Genomic DNA, 26352 nt, shown 5'->3' on the forward strand with positions numbered 1-26352 from the left:
ATAAGTTGTCTTCATTCTCTTGATTATTTGTTTTGCTATGCTTAAGCTTTTAAGTCCGATTTGTCTATTTTAGGGCTTTGTTGCATTTGCTTTTGAGGACTTAGTCATAAATTTTTTGCCTAGGCCATTGTCCAGAAGGGGTTTTCCTAGGCTTTCTTCTAGAATTTTTATAGTTTCAGGTCTTAGTCTTTAATCCATCTTGAGTTATTTTTTGTATATGATGAAAGATATGGGTTCAATTTTATTCTTCTGCATATGGCTATCCAGTTTTCTCAGCAGCATTTATTAAATAGAGTGTCCTTTCCCCAGTGTGTATTTTTGTCAGTTTCATCAAAGATCAGTAGTTTGTAGGTATGTGGCTTTATTACTGGGTTCTTTGTTCTGTTCCATTGATCTGTGTGTCTGTTTTTACACCAGTACATGTTGTTTTGGTTACTACAGCCTTATAGTATCAACATTAATCAATTATTAAAGAATAGGTTCTGGGTTGTCTAGAATCTTAACCATAGTATTCTTTCATACAGTTTAATTACCATGGAGAGTCTAATAATTTGCCTGTTCAATAAGGTCCTCTGTCAGTGCTTTTGATACAGATTTTAGTTTTCTAAAATTTGCCTGAATTTTTAAAAATTTGAATCTAGTTTTAGCCTTTTGTATTTTAACTAGAAATAGATAAAATGCAGATAATGCTCCAGTATTTGAGGTGATAGAACATCATTATGTCATCTGCATCTTTATTGAAAAGTATCTTTTAGTGCTTATATATACATTGGTTATTTTATAGTTCCTGCAATAAAATGCAGCAATGGTATGTTTAGAAAATACTTCTCAAAGAGTTTCTATTTCTTTTTATCTAATTTAGAGTTCGTTGTCGAAATGCTGGGCCTGTAGCTGTAGCTGAGAAGAGCATTACCCAGGTTGCAGAGAAATTCATATTAAGAGGTTATTGTCCAGATTGCAATCAAGTCTTCGTGGATGAAACCAGCACCCACAATCATAAGCAGAATTCAGGACACAAAGTCCGAGTCATTAACTCAGTGGAAGAATCAGTCTTACTCTATTGCCACAGCAGCGAAGGGAACAAGGATCCTTCTTCTGACTTGCATTTATTGTTGGATCAATCAAAATTTTCATCACTTAAAAGAACCATGTCTGTTAAAGAATCTAGCTCACAGGAGTGCATTGCCATTCCAAAAAAGAAGATGAATTTAAAAGATAAAAGCCATGAAGGTATCGCTTGTGTCCAGAAAGAAAAGTCAGTAGTTAAAACCTGGTTCTGTGAATGCAATCAGCGATTCCCAAGTGAAGATGCAGTAGAAAAGCATGTTTTCTCAGCAAACACAATGGGTTATAAATGTGTGGTCTGTGGAAAGGTATGTGATGATTCGGGGGTCATTCGTTTACACATGAGCCGGATTCATGGAGGAGCACATTTAAATAACTTTCTTTTCTGGTGTCGGACATGCAAAAAGGAGTTAACAAGGAAAGATACTATCATGGCACATGTGACTGAATTTCATAATGGACACCGATATTTTTATGAGATGGATGAGGTAGAAGGTGAAACTTTGCCATCATCTTCTACAACATTGGGTAATTTGACTGCTAACAAGCCTTCATCAGCTATTGCTATTATTGATCATTCCCTGGCAAATAGTTCTCCAAGGGGCAAATGGCAATGCCGGATTTGTGAAGATATGTTTGATTCCCAGGAATATGTAAAACAGCACTGCATGTCTTTGGCAAGCCACAAGTTTCATAGATACAGCTGTGCTCACTGCAGAAAGCCTTTTCATAAGATAGAAACATTGTACCGACATTGCCAAGATGAGCATGACAATGAGATAAAGATTAAATACTTCTGTGGGCTTTGTGATCTTATCTTTAACGTGGAAGAAGCATTTTTGAGCCATTATGAGGAGCACCACAGCATAGACTATGTATTTGTGTCAGAAAAAACTGAAACTTCAATTAAAACTGAAGAAGATTTTCCAGTAGTAGAGACCAGTAACCAGTTAACCTGTGGTTGCCGTGAGAGTTACATCTGTAAAGTCAACAGAAAAGAAGATTATAGTAGATGTCTCCAAATCATGCTGGATAAAGGAAAACTTTGGTTTCGCTGCAGTTTATGTTCGGCAACAGCACAGAATTTAACCGACATGAACACTCATATCCATCAAGTGCACAAAGAAAAGAGTGATAAGGAGCAGCAGCAGTACATAATCAAGTGTGGCACCTGCACCAAAGCATTTCATGATCCTGAGAGTGCGCAGCAGCATTTCCATAGAAAACATTGCTTCTTACAGAAACCTAGTGTGGCTCACTTTGGATCTGAAAAGTCAAAGCTGTACAAGTTTACTGCCAGTGCCTCACATACAGAGAGAAAACTGAAACAGGCAGTAAACTATTCAAAAAGTTTAGACCTGGAGAAAGGAGTTGAGAATGACCTAAGCCATCAGAATATAGGTATGGCTTTAAAGCTCTGTGCAAATTTCATATACTAATATTGAAACTTACAATGTACCCACCTCGATTTTGAAGCAAGAAATAGGATAACTTCTTGATGATACGTTAATTACTACGGTATATACATTTTAGGGGTTTGTATTCCTACTGCTACATTTATCCACTTTCTAAACTTAAGGGGACAAAGAGTATATATTGGCTTTAAATAATATATATTTTAGATACCATTTTATTTTACAAAAGGTATGGAGATTTTGAAGATGAAGGAAGTCGATAGTCTTTCTGAAAGTTAGATTTCAAAGTTATCCTAGTATTAATATCATTTAGATTTTTCTTGTAATATTTGGATTCACTAAAAAGATAAATCATGTGAATTCTTTTTGTTTCTATTTGGCCATATTCTTTAGTGTGAGAAATTTTAAAGATCATTTCAGTATTTGTATATTTTTGTTATGATTAACTTGGAAGCAAAGCTTTAACATACAATTAAAATAGCAATTAGAGGTAGAGTTAAAGTAGTAGCAAGAAACCAGGGGGAAAATTGAAATATGAATTCCTTCTTTGTACTTACTCCCGTCTTTCTGTCTTCCATATGATAGGATTAAGTCTAGACAGGTGTTAAGTTTTTATTTTGTTTAGAAGTATAATTTGTTTTGTTTAGAGTATAATTTTAAGTGTATATTCTTTTATTTTTAAATTTTTTTTATTGAGATGGGATTTTACTATGTTGCGCAGGCTGGTTTCAAACTCCTGGCCTCAAGCAATCCTCCCATTTTCGCCTCCCCAAGTGTTGGGATTACAGGTGTGAGCCACCACACCCGACATAAATCTATATTCTTTTAAATAAATATTAACTCTTGGTGAGTTATACAATGTAGTGTATTTGGATACAGTGAGAATATGTGAAAATTTTGGCCAGTAATGTATTTTTATGAACTATTGAATTTTTACATTCTTGCTCTATAGTGTATGTAGATCTTAACATCACCTTTAGTCATGGCATATTTTCAGTGATAAAGAATTAAATCATGAGCTACCTAGTCAACTCTAAACAGTGAAACACTGGTTACGCCATTTTATATTCTCTTTGGCCTTTTTTTGTGTGTGCTTCTGTTTACTTTTTGTTTTTGGAATTTGTGTTAGTCTGCATTTGATGGAAAATGCAATATCTAAATCTAGAGTTACTGAGAAGTTAGAGAAAAGACATAAGGTGGCTTGGAAATGGAAGGGAATGGCAGTAGTATATTCGAGGGAACTATTAGAGTAGAAACTATTCATTTTTTAAATAATATAACATTCTAAAGTTTGCATTATTACCACAGGAAACTTTAAGGCCTTGTCAAAGTGGAAAAGTATGAAACAAGATAAAGGGGAGAGAGAATGAGAGTTGGGGCATGGGGGAAGGTGAAAGAAGAATCTGAGAGAAGCAAGAAGATGTGTTTATAGGGGGAGGTGGCACTGTACCACTGGCACCTATTTGTAGCACTGCTTTATGGCAGCAGGATTCCAGGTGATCTTATTTCTGCTCTCTAGGGTGTTTAATCATAGACCTAGAGGGCTACTAATAAATCAGTTTAGACTGGGAAAAGAACCAAATTCTGGTGGTGAAAATGTTCTTAATAGGTAACTTTGGAATTTTATATGGGTGGTGGTAGTTTTTGCTTATTTAACCTTAAAACTTGGTTTTCTAGTTCTTCTAGTACATTGTTTTTTTAAAATTCCCTGTATAAATGACTTTTTAACAAGCCTTAGAGTTGATGGAAAATATTTGCAAGAAGGATATATAATCAAAATTTGTGAAATATTCACAATATTTTTATCTGATTTAAGTGTAAATGGTGTCATGTACAGATTTGGATTTCACAAAAAGGTTTAGATAGAAATGGGTAACATTCAAGGTTAGTATTTTTGCATGTTAGCCTTCTAATATCTTTTGGACTTGAAATCAGAATGATTTTAGCAAATTCTTACTGAACTCATGTTGATATTTCTCTCTTCTTAGAGGAAGAAATTGTTGAGCTTCCAGATTTGGATTACCTGAGAACCATGACTCATATAGTCTTTGTAGATTTTGATAACTGGTCAAACTTTTTTGGTCATCTACCAGGGCATCTAAACCAAGGAACATTTATTTGGGGCTTTCAAGGTACGGTTAATAAGAAAAACAAAAGAAAACCGTTTTTCCCACCTCTTAGACTATAGTTCAGTTTAAAAGCCTCCCCTTAAACCTTCCTGGATAGATCATAGGAACATAATTGGAATATTGTTCTTTTGTATTATAGTTACTCTGCTAGAGTCATTTTCTCTACATGCCTCTGTGGTAAAAGTTAGCTCTATCTGGTGACTCAAAAGTTTATGGACCTTTTGGCTGGGCGCAGTGGCTCACGCCTGTAATTCCAACACATTGGAAGGCCGAGGTGGGAAGATCGTGAGGTCAGGAGATCGAGACCATCCTGGCTAACACAGTGAAACCCCGTCTCTACTAAAAACAAATTCAAAAAATTAGCCCGGTGCGGTGGCGGTTGCCTGTAGTCCCAGCTACTTGGGAGGCTGAGGCAGGAGAATGGTGTGAACCTGGGAGGCGAAGCTAGAAGTTGCAGCCGAGATCGCGCCACTGCCCTCCAGCCTGGGCAACAGAGCGAGACTCCGTCTCAAAAAAAAAAAAAGAAAAAGTTCATGGATCTTTTGATACTGATTGAAAAAGACTTTATTCAACACCTAAAGTGTGTCAGGCACTATGGCTTTGTACTAATATGGTTACTGATTATTATGGTTTTATCCCTTTTAAAATACAGAGAAGCAGATGTTTTGTTTTTGTTTTTGTTTTTTTCCCTCAAAGTTTTAAAACTAATAAATAGCAGAGTTAGCTTTTGAAATTTGGCCTCTCAGCTACAGGACTAATGTCATTTTCAACATGTCATAACTGCCTGTTCAGTTCATCCTTGCTGTTCTTAAGTGTTCAGCTTCATCTAAACCTCTTTACAAATTGTTGACCAAACCTGGGGGAGAGGCTTCTTTGGTTTACAGAGGATTAGTATAGTGAGCATCTGCTGTTGTTCGTGTTTGATAGAAAATAGCATGTAAAGAGAAAGATTGGGATTAAAGATAGAAACATACTGACCTGGATAAGTTAGCCAGTATAATTGCTTTAGTAAGTTGAGCTTTGGTGATTGCCCATCATTTCTGCATTGAACAGTGATGACATTTGTAAAAACCACTTATGCTTACACTTACAGAATAATGCCATTCAAAGAATTTTTGCACACATTACTTTTGATTTTGCTTAATATCCTTGTGAGTTTTAAGATGAGTTGACAGATTCAGGGAATTTAGTCCACTTTCTCAAGACTGTACAGCAACAAGATGTTGATGCTTATGCTCGGATGGAGTTCTTCCACATTCTGATTTAGTACTTTGCCTCTAGAAAAGTTTTTTTTCTAGTATGTGTTTTTTCTTGATAAAATTTTTGGCCTTTCCTCTCCTGTTTGATTATCATTTTTGCTTTTTCTGAAATTAATAGGAGGAAACACCAATTGGAAGCCTCCACTCAACTGTAAAATTTATAATTACCTGAACAGGATTGGATGCTTCTTCCTTCATCCTCGCTGTAGTAAAAGAAAAGATGCTGCTGATTTTGCCATATGTATGCATGTGAGTCATTGTTTTATTCAAAATCTAATGTGAATCTCACACCCACTTGCATTTTTTTCCCACTTGAATTGTAATGAGAATTATAGACCATTCTTCAGTTCTTCAGGTTCTACCTGTGACTATTATGAAGGCAGGACCCCATAGCATATTTTTATTGCTTTATCCTCAACTTCTAGCAAACCTTCAGCTATCCATGGTAGACCCTCAACTATTTGTGGGATAAATGATCAAGAGATGATACTGTTTTTTGGTTTTAAGACAGTCTCGCTCTTGCCCAGGCTGGAGTGCAGTGGCGCAATCTCAGCTCACTGCAACCTCAGCCCCCTGGGCTCTAACGATTGTTGTGCCTCAGCCTCCCAGGTAGCTGGGACTACAGGAGCATACCACCATGCTCGGCTAATATTTGTATTTTCAGTAGATGCGGTTTCTCCCTGTTAGCCAGGCTAGTCTCAAACTCCTGGCCTGAAGTGATCCGCCCGCCTAGGCCTCCCAAAGTGCTGGGATTACAGGTGTGAGCCACTGCACCCGCCGATGATACTGTATTTGATATATATTAAGACATTTTCATATTTTAGTATCTCTAAAATTAAGAGGTACCTTAACAATCACTGTTGGCCTAGATAGAATTTACATTTGCTTCTGCCTCTGCCAGGTACCTAGAGAAACTGCCAAACTGAGACCCACTTTACATTTTTTGCTTGAGGACTTACATGTCACACTGATAATGTGAATTTACTCAGCAAACTTGTTGACTACAGCTTATGGTTTAAACAACAAAAGATTTCTTTTTCCCTCTATCTAGTGCCAAGATCGAATCATGCAAATTGCCTTGCTTACCTTTTCTCTATGACAGATTTATTTCTTATTTACCCTTACATTGAGTGTATAGCCCATTGGTATTCCAACTTTATGTGAAGTCTGTTGGACTTCCATTTTGGCTTTTTCTTTTTATGGCACATAAAATAGCTTATCATATAATTTAATAGCATCTTATATTTGATTAAATGTGGGTATTTAATTTATGAAGGAAGTCTTTCTCTCTGTTTTTTTTTTTTTTTTTCTTTTTGAGACGGGGTCTCACTCTGTCGCCCAGGCTGGAGGGCAGTGGCACAATCTCGGCTGCAACTTCTACCTCTTAAGTTCAAACGATTCTCCAGCCTCAGCCTGGAGAATCCAGCTTGGGATTATAAGCACATGCCACCACACCCAGCTAATTTTTGCATTTTGTAATAGAGACCGGGTTTCACCATGTTGGCCAGGCTGGTCTCGAACTCCTGACCTCAAGCGATCCACCTGCCTCAGCTACTCAAAGTGTTGGGATTACAGGCGTGAGTCACTCACCCAGCCGAAGGAGATCTTTGTGTCATACTTTGGTAGGGATTAGGGAACAAGCTTAATATACCTTCCTAGGTATGTGTTCATTGTGAATAGATATAACTTGTTTTGAAACTCGTGCTGATTTTTTATCAACCTGTGCCATTTGTTCTAACTTAGGCTGGCCGTCTAGATGAACAACTACCCAAGCAAATTCCTTTCACCATCCTCTCAGGAGATCAAGGTTTTCTGGAGCTAGAGAATCAATTTAAGAAGACTCAGAGGCCAGCTCATATACTAAACCCTCACCACTTAGAGGGAGATATGATGTGTGCCTTGTTAAATAGCATATCTGATACCACCAAAGGTACGCAGCTGCAGTCACAGTGCAAACCACCCAAGAGGAGGAGACTTCACTGCTGAGAGAAACCAATAAACTGCTGTCCGCTAGTGAACTGTTGCCTGCTTACTAAACCATCACGTTCTCTTACTTCTATCTTACTTTTTTTTAAAAAAAATCTCACTTTCATTCTTTAGTGTTTTAGAAGGAGGATGAATTCATAATAATTTTCTGGAGCCTTTTTTGATCTAGTAGATAAAATCTCTATTGATGTATATAAAATATATATTCATGCGTTATAGTATGTTACTACAATTTTAAGAGCTCAGAATTCACATCTTCACTTTGTTCCTGAAATTCCAAATTGACCTTCAGTCTTTTAGAAAGCAGTGTGTTTACAGTTGAAAACCAGAAAGCAATAAAAAAGGCGAGCATTTAGGAGGTTGACAGTGACAAAATGAAATGCTGTTAGGCTTTTAGGTCCTTAGAGAAGTGGGTACATCCTATCTTATTGCTGGGCCTTGCACTTTCTTCTGTACCTTTGTGAGATTATTCAATGAAAGGAGTGCTGATGTCCATTTTCACTTCCTAGTATATAAGAAAAGATGTAATTCTAAGGATTCAGAAGTTTTGTTTTTCATTTTTCATAATTTCTGCAGTCAAATGTTCTACCACTGAGCTATACCTCTCTTTTTCGTAATCTCTGAAGAAATATGGATAGAATAATTAATGTTTAAATATCCTAATAATTTAAATTCATGAATAAGGTTTGAAGATATTAATGAATTACCTTAATGAAAAATAGTGGCTTTTTGGCATTTTTATTGTGTGCCTTTTTTAAAGTTTTCAACTCTGCTTGCCTCCTAGATTTTTTTTTCTTTCAATATATTTGGAAGTACATTTTGATTGAAAACCCATTTTGGAGAATTTTGCTCTAGTCACTGATTACAGTGGATCAATTCACTTCTGCAAAGTTAGGAATCAGTAATCTGTGCTCTTTATACTCTTTAAAGCAGAGTAATGATGGAAGATTATAAAAGAAAATGAACTCTTGTATCTTTATGTCGCTTCCTCTTTAATTTTTGTTTTCACTTGTTTTTTCTATCTGTGAATTTCTTTTTTCTTAACAACAACAACAAAAACAAACAAACAAAAGCCACTGTGTGCAGTGGCTCACGTCTGTAATCCCAGCACTTTGGGAGACCAAGGCAGGTGGATCACCTGAGGTCAGAAGTTCAAGACCAGCCTGGTCAACATGGTGAAACCCCGTCTCTACTAAATATACAAAAATTAGCTGGGCATGGTGGCTGTTGCCTGTAATCCCAGCTACTCGGGAGGCTGAGGCAGTAGAATCACTTGAACCCGGGAGGCAGAGGTTGCAGTGAGCCGAGATCGTACCATTGTGCTCCAACCTGGGCAATAAGAGCAAAACTTCATCTCAAAAACAAACAAACAAAAATCAAAACACCTCTTCTACTCTTTTGCCATCCCCTTCCCAGTCCTCAACATCTTCTTAATATCCTGTAAGATAAAGTTTGACTTTTGCCACACAAGGCCAACCTCCCTTTCCTTCTCTTACGCTTCTGCTTTTGGGAACATTTATAACTCCAAATGTGAAAGCTGTTAGGGTTTTGCCCCTATTTCAATTATGTTTGGAATGAGAGGTGAATATGAGTAGGCTTTCATGGGTATATTAGGGTTGGAGGTAAGATATAGGTTATTAATATCTGCTGATTATGCCATTCCAAATGACTCTTATGTTCTAGATATTCTTTTTTTTTTTTTTTAAATCACCCATACTCAGTACTCATTTGAACTAACTACTTTTTGGAGGCACATGTGTACTTATTCTTAATTTTTGTGACATACAGAGATTGTGCACTGCATGAAGAAGGATATAGGCTTTGGTTCAAATGCTAACTTTGCTGTTTCCTAGCAGTGTGATTTCAGGCATGTTACTTTTTTGGAGCCTCATTTTTTTGTATTTATATGGTTGTAATAGTGATGTATGTAAAGTGTCTAGCACAGTATATAAAGCACTTTAGCTATTTAACAAATAATAGCTATTTTTTATTATTACTACCATAAAAAGAAAATGTGATTCCTAGCCACTACATTTTTAATGTTACACTGAATCATAGTATATTCAGGCTTAGTTATCTGATTTAAGACCAAATTTTTTCTTCATGGAAGACTTAAAACTATCAAATTGCCTGTAGTGAACTTTATAAGGAATCAAAGAAAAATCATTTTCTTGGATAACTTTTTATTCCATTTCCTTTCCTAACAAATAGCTTTGTGAATAGTTGAGTGATAGTTTCTATTAAGGAATGGTATTTAATATATAATGGGACTCAGTAAATCAATGTCCATTAATATAATTTTTGTTACTAAAGAATGCCAGGCTAACTCCTTGCACATAGCTAAACATAGCGTTCCTTCTTGTTCTCAGATTTGACAGCCAGTCAGTTTCTTAAGGCAATATGGTTTTTGGGATGAAGGGGTCACTGGACCTTTTTGAGGATCTGATGAAAACTTTCTATACCTTCCTTCCCCCAAAATAAACACATATATTCTACATTGCATACAATTTCAAGGGATTTGTGGTCTCAATGCTTCTAGTTGCCAATCAACAAACAAAATTGTCCTTTGGGATGTAACCTAAGTTTATACTGTAAGTCAACAGTCCCCAACCATTTTGGCACCAGGGACTGGTTTCATGGAAGACAATTTTTCCAGGGAGGTGGGGCATTAGATTCTCATAAGGAGTGCACAACCTAGATCCCTTGCATGTGCAGTTCACAATAGGGTTTGTGCTCCTATGAGAATCTAATGCCACTGCTGATCTGACAGGAGGAGGAGCTCAGGTGGTAATGCTGGCTCACCTGCTACTCAGCTCCTGCTGTGCGGCCCAGTTCCTAACAGGCCACAGACTGGTACTGGTCCATGACTTTGGGGTTGGGGACCCCTGCTATAAGTAACATAGAGTGATAAGTTCTCTCGTATTTGTTGTTATACAGCCAGGCTGGTGATTTTTCAGATTTTTGGATTTTTCACCAGAGCATAGAGAAGTGATACAAGTTTGAGTCTCTTATTCTTTATAAGTTTTCAGAAATTTACCATTAGCAGGACTAAAAAGTGGTTTTTATTAGACTGAAGATTGCTGTATAAATAGGATCTTTGGAATATTGTAATCAGAATCAATGATCGTATGGTATCATACTAGGAGAAATTAGTCTTCGTTAATTTCTCTGTTAATTGAAAGTCTTTCCAGAGGTACTTACTTCAGTAAAAATACAGATATTTGGAGTTGCTGGTTTTGTATATTGGTGTCCAGTCATTTGTTCCTAAGGCATTGTTCTTTGCGTGGTGGGGAGAGGAAAGGTTAAGTAGCTTTATTACTGGTACTTTTTTATGCCTCCCACTTGGTTAATTAGGGTAAAAGTTCTTTTCGCTCCTTGTAAGCATCAGGGTTTCAACATGAACATTTTAATTACAGCTGTAATATATGTATAAATTCTTGTAGAGACATTTAAAAAATCTGTTAACTTTAATTTCTGCCCCCACCTTGGTCTTCTTATCCTTCATCATTTCTATTTTATATTGTACTTTTCCTCACTTTCTTAACACTTAAGATACATGGATCCTTTCTGGTAATCCCAATCAGAGAAGCTAGGTAGACTTTCTTAGACCATTTACATTTTATTCCTAAATATTTCTTTATTCTAACTCAAGCTTTATGTTTCAGAGCAGATATAACTTGTCACTTAAATGTTGAAAGAAAAAAAAAGTGAACTTTTTTATTGAAAAAAGTTTATTGAAGTTTATTGTAGTTTATTGAAGACCTACTATGTACCAGCCACCATGTTAACTGCTTTTTATGTTTGTAGTGTTTAAAGATGTTTAAATATGTTTAAAGAACTTCTTCCACATGCTTTTTAATCCGCTTTGCAAGCTGTGAAGTAGATGTTGGATTACCCCATTTTGTAAGTGTGGAAGGAAGCAGAGGTTCAGAAAGGTTAAATAATCTACCTGCAGCTGCACAGCAAGTGCTTTGCTTTTCATTAGTATCAACGAGTAGGGTGAGACTTCCACTGACACAAATACCTGATTTCATGATGTAGAGCTAGCCACCCAATGTGAATTACTGGCTCTAACCATGTCCTTGAAGAATGAAGGTAATGGGAGATATTCAAACCACAGTATAGTGACATTGCAGAATTTATATAAAGATATCAAACAAGTTTTTTCTTTTTAAATAACATTCAGGAAGAATGCACTTTTTTTTTTTTGGTCAGAAAAAATGATTTGGTTGTAGGTTCTGGTGCTTTAAAAAGTAAAGTGATTATATCCTGAATATAGCCAAGGAAAGCAATTAGCATTCTAATTTCTCTAGGATCTTTTGTCTCATAATTAAACGAGTAAGCACTGTCTTTACAGGCTTCTCAAGAAGTTGGCACTAGAACTACAAGCACTGCAGTGAACTTTTTTGAGTACTGCAACATGCAGTTTCAAAGAAATTCACTAGAAACCTGCTTCCCATTGCTTCCTCTACCTTTCCTCTAATCGATGTAAATGTTCCAGGGTACACAGAAGTTAATATTTTTAGTGTTTTCTTATTTGGGCCAGTATCTGCTCCCTTGAGAGTTACATACAATGAAAAAGATGTTACTACAAGATAATTTTTGTTGAATCTGTATGCTCCTTAGATGGTCTTGTTTATAAGCCTGAGACTTTTATATCCATTTAGTTGTGACTTCATTGTGAATGAATGGGTTAGAAGCAGTAAGTATGGTTCGTACCTATAGAGTCATACCAATTACACAGATTTTGTAATCCATCTTACAAATATAGAGCATAAACATTCACCTAGGTGCTAAGAAAGTGTAGATGATTGAAGCATCATCATGGCCTGTGGAATAGGTATTACCTAAAATAATTGTTGAATTATTTCTAAAAGTCTGTCTGCCTATTGTTTCCTCAGCCTGTTACTGAAAGCTATAGGTTGTTTCTTTGGACACCATGATAAAAATATGTTTGATAAAACTAATTCCATGCAAAGGTACTGAAAATAAGAAAGAATTTTTACGATTTTCTCTGTTCTTCTGAGGGGGTTGACTGAGGCAAAAGAAACCTTTTATGATATTAATATTTGCAACCCCATGTCAAGTTAATCCTTGACAAATCAAGGATTTGTCATTATTCAAACCTGAAGAGTAGCCTTAGGCCTTGCAAGCAATGATGAATTGTTTGGATGAGTTGTAACATACTGCTGTTGACTGACCTTGACTTTAAATTGTAATAACAGAAACCTGTGGGTATTTTCCTTTTGTTCTTAATGTTTAGAGCAAGCTTGTTTAACCTGCGGCCGACGGGCCACATGTGGCCCAGTTCATCTTTGAATGTGACCCTACACAAATTCATAAACTTTCTTAAAACATTATGAGAGTATTTTTTTTTTGCGTTTTTTGTTTTGTTTTGTTTGTTTTGTTTTCTTTTGCTCATCAGCTATCATTAGTGTTAGTGTATTTTGTGTGTGGCCCAAGACAATCTTCTTCCAATGTGGCCTGGGCAAGCCAAAGAGTGGACACCCCTGGTTTAGAGGTTTAATTTTGTTCTTTAATTTGTAAATGTAATGTTTTATTTACCAAAAACATTGCTTGAAATATTTGAAGTATTTTGCTGGAATTCATAGCAAAGATGACTTGTAAAAACAAATTTCTGCAGCAAAAGAATATAGTGAAATATAGTGATTTAATTTTTATTTATAGATACTTAAATGTCTTTTTAATGTGTATTTTAAGTTTTTAAGTTTGCACAGAAACAAATATGTCTATATGGTTTGTATTTAGTTAAGTGCTGATTCAAGTCACTGACACATATATCATATATAGATGCATATCTGTTTATATTTGTATAATTATATCTTGATATAAATATATATTGATTTAAATATAGTTAAAGTGATAAGCAAAATATTAGGTCATTGATAGTACCATGTTTCAAATTTTTTAAAGATGAACTCTATTTTTGAGAATAGTTTTAGACTTACAAAAAGGTTGTGAAGATAGTACAGTGTTTCCATGCACCCACACTCAGTTTCCCTTATTAGCAACATCTTATATTAGTGTGATACATTTGGCATAATTGATGGAACAACATTAGGACATTATTACTAATTCTAGCCTTTAGTTTTCACCAATGTCCTTTTTCTTTTCTCCCTTCCCCTCACCTCTTTTCTTTCTTTTCCCATCTCGTCTCATTTCGTTTCTTGAGACAGGGTCCTACTCTGTCACTCAGGTTGGAATGCAGTGGTGTGATCTCAGCTCACTGCAACCTCCACCTCCCAGGTTCAAGCAGTTCTCCTACCTCAGCCTCCCAAGTAACTGGGACTATAGGCACGTGCCACCATACCTGGCTAATTTTTGTATTTTTGGTAGAGACAGGGTTTTGCTATGTTGCCCAGGCTGGTCTCGAACTCCTGAGCTCAGGCGATCCACCCACTTCGGCCTCCCAAAATGCTGGAATTACAGTGTGAACAACCACACCTGGCCTCAGTATCCTTTTTCTACCCCAGGACCTCATTTGGGATCCCACATGACATTTAGAGATTAATCTCCTTAGGCTCTATGGTTCAAATTTTAAGTGAGTTTTGCAGTGCCTTTTCAGTCATACCGTATTATAAAGCCTTCGGTCTCTCATTACGAAAGCATGTAAGACATCAGGTAAGTAAGCTTGTGCTATGCAAGAGGCATTGTTAATTAAAACCTGTGGTGTTATCTCCATAGAGATGAATGCATATGATTTTCAAATTATAGGAGAATTTAATCTATCACAGTTTTTAATAATATTTGGCAAGCATTGGAAAAAAACCTAGTGTGGGAAAGTAGTGTAACACTAATGAACTGTATTGTAATGAGTAAGGTTGGGTATGAGAAATTATTGAAAATAATATTGAGTATACATAAATTTATGGGACAATAACTGCATGTATTGATTCTTTACAGAATGTGACAGTGATGATAACATGGGTGCCAAAAATACTTCAATAGGAGAAGAATTTATATCCACAGAAGGTAACCTAATAGAGTTAATCTCTTTTCTGCTTGACTGTATTTGCATTTTTTTTTTAATTTCTCTGTCTCTCACCCATTTACCCCTCTTACTCCCTTCTACCCCCAAGTTAAAACATTTTCTCAGTTTGAAGGATAGCTTTGCATTTTTCATGTAAGATGACTTAGGGGTAATACTAATTTAGAAAGCTAGAATGTGTCAGCCAATTATGGCCCTTGGATCAAATCCAGTCCACTATCTTTAGGAACACAGCCATACATTTAAGTATTGTCTGTGCTATTGCTTTTGTACCACAACTGCAAGGTTGAGTAAGTGTGGCACAGACAGTAGAGCCCCTCCACTCCCGCCCTCCTCAAATAATTATTTTCTAACCCTTTAAAAAGAAAAAGGTTGCTAACTCTGGGCTAGGAGACAATTTTGATTTCCTAATTGTTATTTATCTTGAATAGTATTAAGAGTATTAAAAGACAGGCAGTGGAACTCTAAAAGCAAGCACCTGTATCTAAATGTAATGGGCTTTTTTAAATAAATTTTTTTAAAAAGCGTTTTTTTTTTTTTTTTTGGTTTTTGGTTTTTGGGTTTTTTTTGAGACAGAGTCTCACTCTGTCACCCAGACTGGAATGCAGTGGTACCATCTCAGCTCACAGCAACCTTTGCCTCCTGGGTTCAAGCGATTCTTGTGCCCCAGCCTCCAGAGTAGCTGGTATTACAGGCGTGTGCTGCTGCCACGCCCAGCTAAAAATTAAAATTCTCTTTTACTCTTCTTAAAGGAAAAGCTATTTCCTTCCATAGGTTAAAGAGAACTTTTTATGTCACTTGGCATCAAATCATTTGCTGGCTGTACCATTGTTTGGTTGTGTCTTGTAACCATTCTTTACTTTGGTTTTTCTATAACAGACTGCACTTTTTAATAACCAGGGGAAATGAGATAATGGATCTTAGAAAATACTTTGAGCTTCACTGGAAAAGTTGAAAGTATTATATCAGCATCTTTGACGTTAAAGAAAAGCAGTAGGAATCTTCACATACATTCCAGTATAATGTTTATTGTTGGAGACTGTAGGGTAGGAATGTCGAGGCTGGAAAGTAGGGATGGAAATATGTGACTGAACACACAGACAGAATGACCCGACTGATATGTTTTCTTTGCATTTCTTTGATCTCAGATAATATAACTAGTTTAAGAGCATACTAGAGCTTTATGGTATTAGGAGTTTGGGAAATGGAGTCTGGCAGTGGAATCGATTCATCCATTAGATGAAGTAGATAGCTGTAGTCTTTCTGCCTTATAGCCAAATTCATTGGTTAAACAAAACTGGCAATAAATCTACACCTAATTGGAAGGAAGCAAGTTTTTTGACCAATTTATTTTCCCAGCATGGTCTTTCAAGGTCTAGCTCAATGCTTAGCAGCCACATAATGATGAATTAAACAAATGAAAGAACTTTTGTGCATTTTGAACAAAAACTGCCAATTAAGTTGTTTATCAAGGCCACTAAAAGATAAACAGTACTGAACATCTAAAGAGTTCAGATTTTGCAACTTTTATTTGACACCTCGTGACTCATCCCATGGAAAATGCCAGGCAAAATTACAACTTTTAAATAGTTACAAGCCGTCACAGTTTTGTGGGCTCCTACCTAACCTAGGAAATCTGAGATTTGTGTAACTGGATATGTACCAGGTATTATCTATGTAATGCATTTTATGGTTTAGAGGTGGAGATGTTACATTTTTGTGATTATTTGGTTTGGAAAAATAACTATTTTTATAGGATTCAAGAGAAGATACTTTAAACCTATAACTAGTTGTCATAGTTAAAATAGAGGTGGGGATAAAATCCTTTAATTCCAAGAAAAACCAAAGGTGTTTGTGTTTTGTATCCTGATGCTTTATATAAAATAAGTGTGAGAAGCACACGATGTTTCACGTAAGTTAAGGAATATGGGCTCCTTTGCATTTTTCTCTAACATTCTTCTTTTTTTCCCCTCCTCATCACCCCAAAAGAGCTAACTCGAATTTCATCTCTTAGGTTGCTATGGTCAGTGCCTTTCCTAGATTGTCCATCTTTAGACATAGCCAATCACTGTCTATTCTGGGCTCCCTCTGTACCAGGCCAAATGGATTTAAAATACTTCTGTCTATATTTTTCATCTCCACAGACTGTAAGCTCCTTAGGGTGTAGGATCATGTTTTATTTATCTTTACTTCAGCAGCACCTAGCACAGTGTTTGGCACAAAATGATTGCTTGTGAAATGAATAAACTTTTAACAAACTTAAAACACGTTAGAGCCACCATTTCCCTATAAATGGATAAGGGAAATTGAGATCGAGTCTATTTTGTTGTAGAATATTGGGTTATTTTGTTGACCCTGAACCACAGAAGCAAAATAATGTTCTCGTCTACACCTGATAACAAAACTGAAAAAAAATTTAAGCAACCTCTTAAATCTCTTTTTATTCCTTCCTTTCCCAGTACAACTCTGTAAATGCCTGAGAAATAGTGGCAGAAGACAGGATAAATTTGCTTATGGCTTTTTGCCTTAGGGTAATCCCCCTCCTTCCGTGATTTGTCTTATTCTTTGTTGTTCCCCATAGACCAATATCAAACTCTGACCACACAGGCCAGTCATAACAATCCTACGTAATTTATTTCCTGTACTTGACAGAGGAAACAGATGCCGCATAATGTGGTGGTGAAAAGTACAGTCTTTGGATTCATACTGCCTAAAACTCTGCACTTACAAGTTGTGTAATATTGGACAAGTCACTTAACTTCACTGTGCTTCAGCTTCCTCCTTTTAAATATGGGAATATTAGTATACCTACCTTACTAGAATAACATGACATATGATAAATAGTATATATTGGTTGCTGCTACTGTTACTGGGATTATGATGATCATTATGTCATTATTTATATCTTCACCTAAGGTCCCCTCTAGAGGTATGTCTATTAACTAGAGGTATTCTGACTCAAATTGCTGGAAGAGACAGAGGACAGCATTGCATAGATAATTTTCTATGCAAAACCATCTTCCTATAAATGTTAGCAATATGCTTTATTAGGAGAATTCCTTCAATTAATAGCAGTCAAAACTACTCTTAATCTTAACAACCTGTGAGAGTCAGATGATTCTCTTCATTTTATATGAAAAACTGAGGCTTCTAAACATTAAGTAATTTGGCCTTACATCCACAGTTTTAAAATGATTGGGGCACCATTTCTATATGTCTTGTACCTCCTACTACTGGTTGTTTTTGTTGTTTGTTTGCCATAATTACTGCTCTCAAAGTAAATGAAATTAAGGCACAGAGAAAGGAGGGTAAGGGGAACACAGACCTAGCCACAGAATAGAAAAACAGACAGATTTTTCACAAGTGCTCTTTAGTTTTTCATATGGCTTCAAGTTACTGTCTGATGTTCTTTAATTTCAATCTGAGAGATTCTCTTTAGCATTTCTTATAGGGCAGGTCTACTAGTAAATCCTGTAGCTTTTGTTTATGTGATAATTTCTTTAAGAATAGTTTTGTCAGATGTAGAATTCTTGATTGACATTCTTATTTTCTGGTTTCCATGGTTTTTTATAAGAAATCAGCTAGTAATTTTATTAAGGCTCTCTTGTATGTGATGAGTTGTTTCTCTCTTGTTGCTTTCATTGTCTTTGGCTTTTGACAGTTTGACTATAACATGTCTCAGTGTGGGTCTCTTTAGAGTTCATTGAGCTTCTTGGATATGTAGATTCACCTCTTTCATCAAATTTAGGAGTTTTTCAACCATTATTTCTTCAAACATTCTTTCTGATCCTATTTCGCTTGCCTTCTCGAAACTCCTGTAATGCATATGTTAGTTCACTTGATGGTGTCCCACAGGTCCCTTGTACTTGGTTTACTTTTCTTCATTTTTCTTTCTGTTCCTCACACTGGATGACTGATTGATGATTTAGACTGAACCCAAACCAAGACACATACTGGATTAATTAATTAATTAATTATATTATACTTTAAGTTCTAGAGTACATGTGCACAACGTGCAGGTTTGTTACATATGTGTACATGTGCCATGTTGGTGTGCTGCACCCATTAACTCGTCATTTACATTAGGTTTATCTTCTAATGCTATCCCTCCCCCCTCTCCCCACCCCACAACAAGCCCTGGTGTGTGATGTTCCCCTTCCTGTGTCCAAGCGTTCTCATTGTTCAGTTCCCACCAATGAGTGAGAACATGCGGTGTTTGGTTTTCTGTTCTTGCGACAGTTTGCTGAGAATGATGGTTTCCAGCTGCATCCATGTCCCTACAAAGGACATGAACTCATCCTTTTTTGTGGCTGCGTAGTATTCCATGGTGTATATTTGCCATATTTTTTTAATCCAGTCTGTCATTGATGGACATTTGGGTTGGTTCCAAGTCTTTGCTATTGTGAATAGTGCCACAGTAAACATATGTGTGCATGCGTCTTTATAGCAGCATGATTTATAATCCTTTGGGTATATACCCAACAATGGGTCAAATGGTATTTCTAGCTCTAGATCTTTGAGGAATCGCCACCCTGTCTTCCACAATGGTTGAACTAGTTTACAGTCCCACCACCAGTGTAAAAGTGTTCCTATTTCTCCACATCCTCTCCAGCAACTGCTGTTTCCTGATTTTTTAATGATTGCCATTCTAACTGGTGTGAGATGGTATCTCATTGTGGTTTTGATTTGCATTTCTCTGATGGCTAGTGATGATGAGCATTTTTTCATGTGTCTGTTGGCTGCATAAATGTCTTCTTTTGAGAAGTGTCTATTCATATCCTTTGGCCACTTTTTGATGGGGTTGTTTGTTTTTTTTCTTGTAAATTTGTTTGAGTTCTTTGTAGGTTCTGGATATCAGCCCTTTGTCAGATGAGATTGCAAAATTTTTTTCCCATTCTGTAGGTTGCCTGTTCACTCTGATGGTAGTTTCCTTTAGAAGCTCTTCAGTTTAATTAGATCCCATTTGTCAATTTTGGCTTTTGTTGCCATTGCTTTTGGTGTTTTAGACATGAAGTCTTTCCCCATGCCTGTGCATACTGGATAATTTAAATTGTCCTATCTTTAAATTTGCTGACTCTTTCTTTGTACTCAAATTCATTAAGCCCCTCTAAAGATTTTTCATTGTATTTATTGTATTTTTCAGTTCCTGAGTTTCTATTTGATGGGCTTTTAATAATTCTGCCTCATTATTGGTACTCTTCATTTTGTTCATACATTGTTTTCCTGGTGTCCTTTAGTTGTTTGAACATACATAAGACAGTTAGCTTAAAGTTTGTTTCACCCATGCTATATCATGTAGCCTGTTGCTCCTAGTCTACAAACCTGTATAGCATGTTATTGTGCTGGATGCTGTAGACATTGTAACATAATGGTAAATATTTGTGCATCTAAACATAGAGACAAAAAAATACATAAAAAATAGTACACCTGTATAAGGTACTTACCCTGAATGGAGCTTGCAGAATGGGGAAGTTGCTCTGGGTGAGTGAGTGAGTGACTGGTGAGTGAATGTGAAGGTCTAGGTTGTTACTGTACTCTACTGTAGATTTTATAAACACTGTACAATTAGGCTATACTACATTTTTTTTTTTTTTTTTTTTGAGATGGAGTCTCGCTCTGTTGCCCAGGCTGGAGTGCAGTTGTACAATCTCTGCTCATTGCAGCCTCCGCCTCCCGGGCTTAAGCGATTCTCCTGCCTCAGCTTCCCAAGTAGCTGGGATTATAGGCATGTGCCACCAAGCCTGGCTAATTTTTGTATTTTTAGTAGAGATGGGGTTTCTGCATGTTGGCCAGGCTGGTCTCGAACTCCTGACCTCAGGTGATCCACCCACCTTGGCCTTCCAAAGTACTGGGATTAAGGCATGAGCCACCAAGCCTGGCCTATATTACATTAAAAAGTAATTTTTTTTTGTCAATAATCAGTTCACCTTAGCTTACTGTAACTTGTATAAACTTTAAAATTTTTAACTTTTTGTCTCTATTGTAATGACACTTAAAACACAAAAACTTTGTACAGCTATAGAGAAATGTTTTCTTTATATTCTTATTCTATAAGCTTTTCCCTACTTTTAAATTTTTATTACTTTAAAACTTTTTTATTGAAAACTAAGACAAACACATATATTAGCTTAGACCTACAAAGAGTCAGGATCATCAGTATACTTTTATAAGAAGCAGTACCCTCTAAAATAATAAAAAGTATAGTAAATACATAAACCAGTACCAGAGTTTATTATAATTTTCAAGTGTTATGTACTGTACGTAATTGCATGTGCTATACTTTTATACAACTGACAACAGCATCACCACAAACACATGAGTAATGTGTTGTGCTGCAACATGAAGATGGTTATGACACCACTAGGCAATAGGAATTTTTCAGGTCTATTATAATCTTATGGGACCACTGTTGTATATGTGGTCCATTGTTTACCAAAAGTTGATACACAGCACACGACCATACTTGCCTTTTGTTTTTTATAGTCTTTCAGCTGGCAAGTTTAATACCTATAAGCTCACTGGAGGTATGATATATTTGTATAGATGTTGCTGTACTTAACAATGGTTTGATTTATGATTTTTTGACTTTATAAGGATGTGAAAGCAATATGCCTAAACTTGAACTGTAACTTGTATAAACTTTAAAATTTTTAACTTTTTGTCTCTATTGTAATAACACGTAAAACACAAACATTTTGTACAGCTATAGAGAAATATTTTCTTTATATCCTTATTCTGTAAGCTTTTCCCTACTTTTAAGTAGGGAAACAGTGGTCCCATAAGATTATAATAGACCTAAAAAATTCCTATTGCCTAGTGGTGTCATAGCCATCTTCATGTTGCAGCACAACACATTACTCGTGTTTGTGGTGATGCTGTTGTCAGTTGTATAAAAGTATAGCACATACAATTATGTACAGTACATAACACTTGAAACTTTACTTGAAATATTTAGTATAAACCATACTTCAGATTTTGAATTTTAGTTCAAAAATTTTATAACTTTAATTGTAAAACAGACATTGTGTTAGACTATTTCATATATATATATATACGTATACATATAACCTACTATCATTTATTAAAAAGATCTTTCCCTATCATTCTGTAGTGCTACCTTTGTTGTAAATCCAATGTCCATATATGCATGGGTCTGTTTCTGAGCTGTCTATGCTGTTCCTTTGGTCTATTTATTCTTGCACTAGTACCACATTATTAATTACTGTAACTTTATAATAAGTGTTCATATCTTAAACAAGTCTTGTCCCCTTATTTTTCTTTGGTAAGAGTGTCTTCGCTTTTCTTTGCATTTCCTCATCCCTTTTAATTCATCTTAGGGGCAACTAACTGATCTTAGAGTGTAGCTTTAACTTGATACACAGTTCATGCTAGTTTGTGGTACTTTAAATTAGACAACACTAGTGTCCCAACTCAGAGGAACATGCAGTTGCATCTTAGGAAGATCACTGGTGCCTGCAGCCAAGTAGCCTCTGAGAGACTGTGGACCAGATAGGATGAGATAAATCTGGTGTGAGAAGCTAGTGAAGGCCAAGAAATTGACACCAAATTTCACCCTCCTGGATTTTAGCATCATTCCCAAGGAGGAGATGTAACTCAACTATTGTGAACCTAGTAATGTCTGTCTTGTTCACTGTTACATTGCTGTTCCTGGTATATAATGGGCATTCAATAAATATTTGTCAAATGAGTTTACATACATCTCCATACAGCCTATATTATATGCTTCTCAGATGACATTTATGTGGCTATGAGTTTCACTACCTTAGATGCTAGGATGCTTGAAGCTAATTTTTCCCCAGCTTTATTGAGGTATAATTAAAAATTAAACTAAATTTGTAATGGCCTGTGACATTTTGTCATTTCATGGAGTTGCCTTTCTGTTTAAAGTCTTATATGTATCACCTCGAGTCTTTTAGGAAATAAGTGATACAGATTTTATGTTGAAATAAGTTATTACCTGTCAGTGATTTTAAAAGTTTGTTGACCTTCTACATCCCTAAGTGGAATTAACTTGCAAGTTCCTTAGCACACTAAGTTCATATATAAAATTCAATCAAGATCATATCTAGATTTTCATATTTCAAAATACTCAATTTTTTAGTAGAGAAACTGCCAAGTTATCCTATATTTTTCCATTGTGATTTTACTTTCCTTCTTGAAAAGATGAATACAGTTGATGAAACTTAAAAAAATATAGCACATGTTGGTAGTTTTCTGCCCTAAGTATTAAAATTCTATGTTTTTTAATGCAGATGTGGAATTAGAAGAAGCTATTAGAAGAAGTCTTGAGGAAATGTAACTAAAGATATTACCACACAACATCAAGTGGCCTTGAAGAGACTCAGATAATGAATTCTTGAGTTTGTTTTCTAAAGGAGACCAGAAATCCACTATTACAAATGTATTTGAAAACATGGTTTTGCTTTCATATGTTCAAAATTTGATCTTTGTTTTGTATTTTTGTGTTAATGTGCAAACATGTACAGAAGGAATAGAATACATGTTCATGCAAATATATAAATCATGTATTCTAATATAGGTATAACAGTTTCCCAGTTAACTTTGAATTTATATATTTAGATTTAAAGGATTTAAAAAAAAAAAAAAAAGGAAAGCTCTTAACAGTTGTTTCCCAAATAGCATTAGTTCTTTAATTTTATTTGTACTGTACAAATGATTCTAGTTTTTTTTTTAGGAGTGAAAATGAATATAAAAAAGGTGACATAGGTCAAGTTTTCCATAAATTCTACTTCTCATGTGGCACTATTATATATTACCTTTGAGATCTTTGTTTATGTTTATTAGAAGAGGGTAATGGAAACTGATCATGGAAACACTTAAAATTTTATCAGCAGTGTTCTTTGTGGGTGCCATGCAGATGTGAATTACTGCTTTAATTAGAGCAGCACATTGCTAAAATAAAAAATACACCTTAATTTTTAAGAAATAATTTAAATGAAACAATTTCCATTCCTTTTACCTGCTTAGACTTTTATGTGACTTGTATGATCTCCTGTTTAAAGGGAATGGTGTCAAAATATTTGCATAAAATTATTTTTCATAATACTAGTCCTTTTTTATATATTTGTGTAAACATAATATCTTCAAGAAATAATGTTGAAAGCCTACTCAGGAATAATTTTCCTTAACTCTTTAAAATTTTTATTTCATATAGAGTGTCTTCAGTTTAGTTATTCACTGAATTGTCAGTTTCCTTCATTTGGTATTACATATTTAATTCTTAAATATTGAGGCCCCATTGTGAGTAATACAAAATACGACATAAGTAGAAGACTAAGAAGGGCTTGTCATATGATCTTTGTGTATATGCTTCATGTTATTTGACCAGAAATGTCTTATCTCTAAAAATTTTTAGTAGTAATTATTTACCAAACTTAAAAACATTTCCATAAATATAAAGCTTTCCTTTATATTTAAGACAAAATATAAAGGCTAGAATTTTGTTCCTTCTCTGTAACACTAAATATTTTAGTATGAAAGTGAATTTTTTTATTACTATAGTCTTTTCAATCTACAAGTTGTGTTTTTAATTTCTTGATATGTCACTTCCGTTCCTCTCTGCTTGCATTTTTTTAAAAGTAGACATTGTGGCTTGAGAATTTATCAATCATCTTTCCAAAATGACCACATTGTGCTTTTAGTTTGTATGTTTAAGTGGTCAAGCAAGGCTCTAGGAGGTAGTCATTGAGCTGGACCTTAAACACATCTGCGGGAGCTCACAAAATAGGAGCAAAAGAGGCATTCCAGAAAGATGAGTGGTTAAGCAGATGTGGGGGCAGGGCAAGAGGAGACAGCTCCTTGTTGCCAGAGATTCTACACAAAGGTGTCATGGACACTGATGCTCTATTAAGAAGCTTTTGTGGTGTGTGTGGTAGAGAATAAGGCTTTTGATATAACAGGAAAGGGATATTTCATCATGACTCTTAAGAAAAGGTAACTGGGTTGTTTAATGTTTTAATTGATAATTGTCACTGATTGTATTTCTACCTGTTAAATAATTAAAAATCATCTTAAAATTCATACTTTGGCTTTAATTTAGACAAAAGGAGATGTAATCGCTGTGTAACATTAGAGAAAGTTATATGGATTATCATCAAAAGTAAATGTGTCTAACATTGACAAAGATGCTTATCTTTTCATTACATCATTCACTCATTAATTCATTCAATCACAAAATATTTATTGAGTACCAACCATGTGCCAGCAACTATTCTAAGCACTTGGAATATACCAGTAAGCAAAACAAAGCCCTTTACCCGTCTGTGGAGCACACATTGGTGGAGAGAAGGAGATTGTACAATGTTAGTAAGCAAGCAAATAAAACTGCATATCTGATGGTGATACATGTAACGAAGGAAAATGAAGGGAAGGGAACAAATAGTGCAGGGACAGGGAGTTGCAGGGAGGCTTGCTATTTTTAATAGGGTGGTCAGAAAAGATCTCACTGATAGGTAAACTTGAGCAAAGACCTGAAGAAGGTGAGGGAATGAGGATGAAAAATATATATAGGGAAGAGAGTTCCAGGTGGAGAAGGGGAAGGTCCAGACAGGAGCTTAGTATATTCAAGGAAAAGCAGGAAGACTAGTATCACTGAGAGGATGAGCTAGGAGAGTAATAGGAAATGAACTTGAGGTTTTTCTAATGACCTTGGCTTTTACTCCGAGGTGAGGAGCGATTGAAGGTTTCTGAGAATAAATGGTATGATCTGCCTAATTTAGGATTGCTGTAGTTGCTGCACTGAGATAACATGTACATGAGAGGCAAGAGTAGAAGCACGGAGACCAGAGAGGAAGGTATTGTAGTACTTCAGGTACTAACTTACCAGGTAGCATGAACCAGAATGGTGGCGGCAGAATTGGAAAGAATCTGGATATATTCTGAAGGTAAAATTAATGGGATTTACTAATGAGGTAGATCTAGGATATGAGAGAAAAAGAGTTCAGGATGATTCTAAAGTCACTTGATAGACTTTCAAACCACTCACAAAATGTGTTTTGTTTTCGTTTGTGTCATGATAAAGTATTTTTAATAAGGTCAAATGCCCTACCCCAAGAGTTAATTAGGATTTAGAATGAGTTCAGAGGGAATTGGGATCCAGCCTTAAGGGCTTCAACTCTGTTCAAGTATTTAAATGACTTTGATCTCTGATTAAAGGTGCTAGTTCAGCTTTAGACTATTATTATCTATCATTTTCTGTGCCGTGTACATTTTCATCCTTGCAGTGAGAGGCATAGAGCTATCAGGAGAGGGGGGACCAAAGCCTAACTTTTTAAGTAGACTAATCTTTGTATCCTCAGCTCTATTCCATCTTTTACCGACAGCTGGTGCCTGACCTAGAGGCCTACTGCATCTTTTTGTTAACATTAAAAGTTGAGGACTTCTTAATGCCAATTATTTCACTCAGAATTTATTTATTTATTTATTTATTTATTTAGACAAGGTCTCGT

General features: G+C 35.7%; 1 protein-coding gene across 6 annotated transcripts in view; it reads left to right on the forward strand.

The window, feature by feature from the left end:
- The window catches only part of ZNF451 (zinc finger protein 451), an 82444-nt gene extending 57519 nt beyond the window's left edge, over positions 1-24925 (forward strand). For 3 of the 6 annotated variants that reach the window (XM_008013637.3, XM_073006098.1, XM_073006099.1), the window contains 6 exons: positions 863-2466; positions 4469-4612; positions 5987-6117; positions 7612-7798; positions 14779-14847; positions 23137-24925. In XM_008013637.3, the coding sequence (XP_008011828.3) occupies positions 863-2466; positions 4469-4612; positions 5987-6117; positions 7612-7798; positions 14779-14847; positions 23137-23183 (2182 nt within the window). In that variant the 3' untranslated portion in view covers positions 23184-24925. The remainder of the gene's footprint in view (positions 1-862; positions 2467-4468; positions 4613-5986; positions 6118-7611; positions 7799-14778; positions 14848-23136) is intronic. The other 3 variants (XM_037987185.2, XM_008013640.3, XM_008013644.3) reach the window with 3 other exon arrangements.
- The last annotated feature ends 1427 nt before the right edge of the window (positions 24926-26352 follow it).

Source organism: Chlorocebus sabaeus, chromosome 17, assembly GCF_047675955.1.
Source record: "Chlorocebus sabaeus isolate Y175 chromosome 17, mChlSab1.0.hap1, whole genome shotgun sequence".
NCBI lineage: Eukaryota > Metazoa > Chordata > Mammalia > Primates > Cercopithecidae > Chlorocebus > Chlorocebus sabaeus.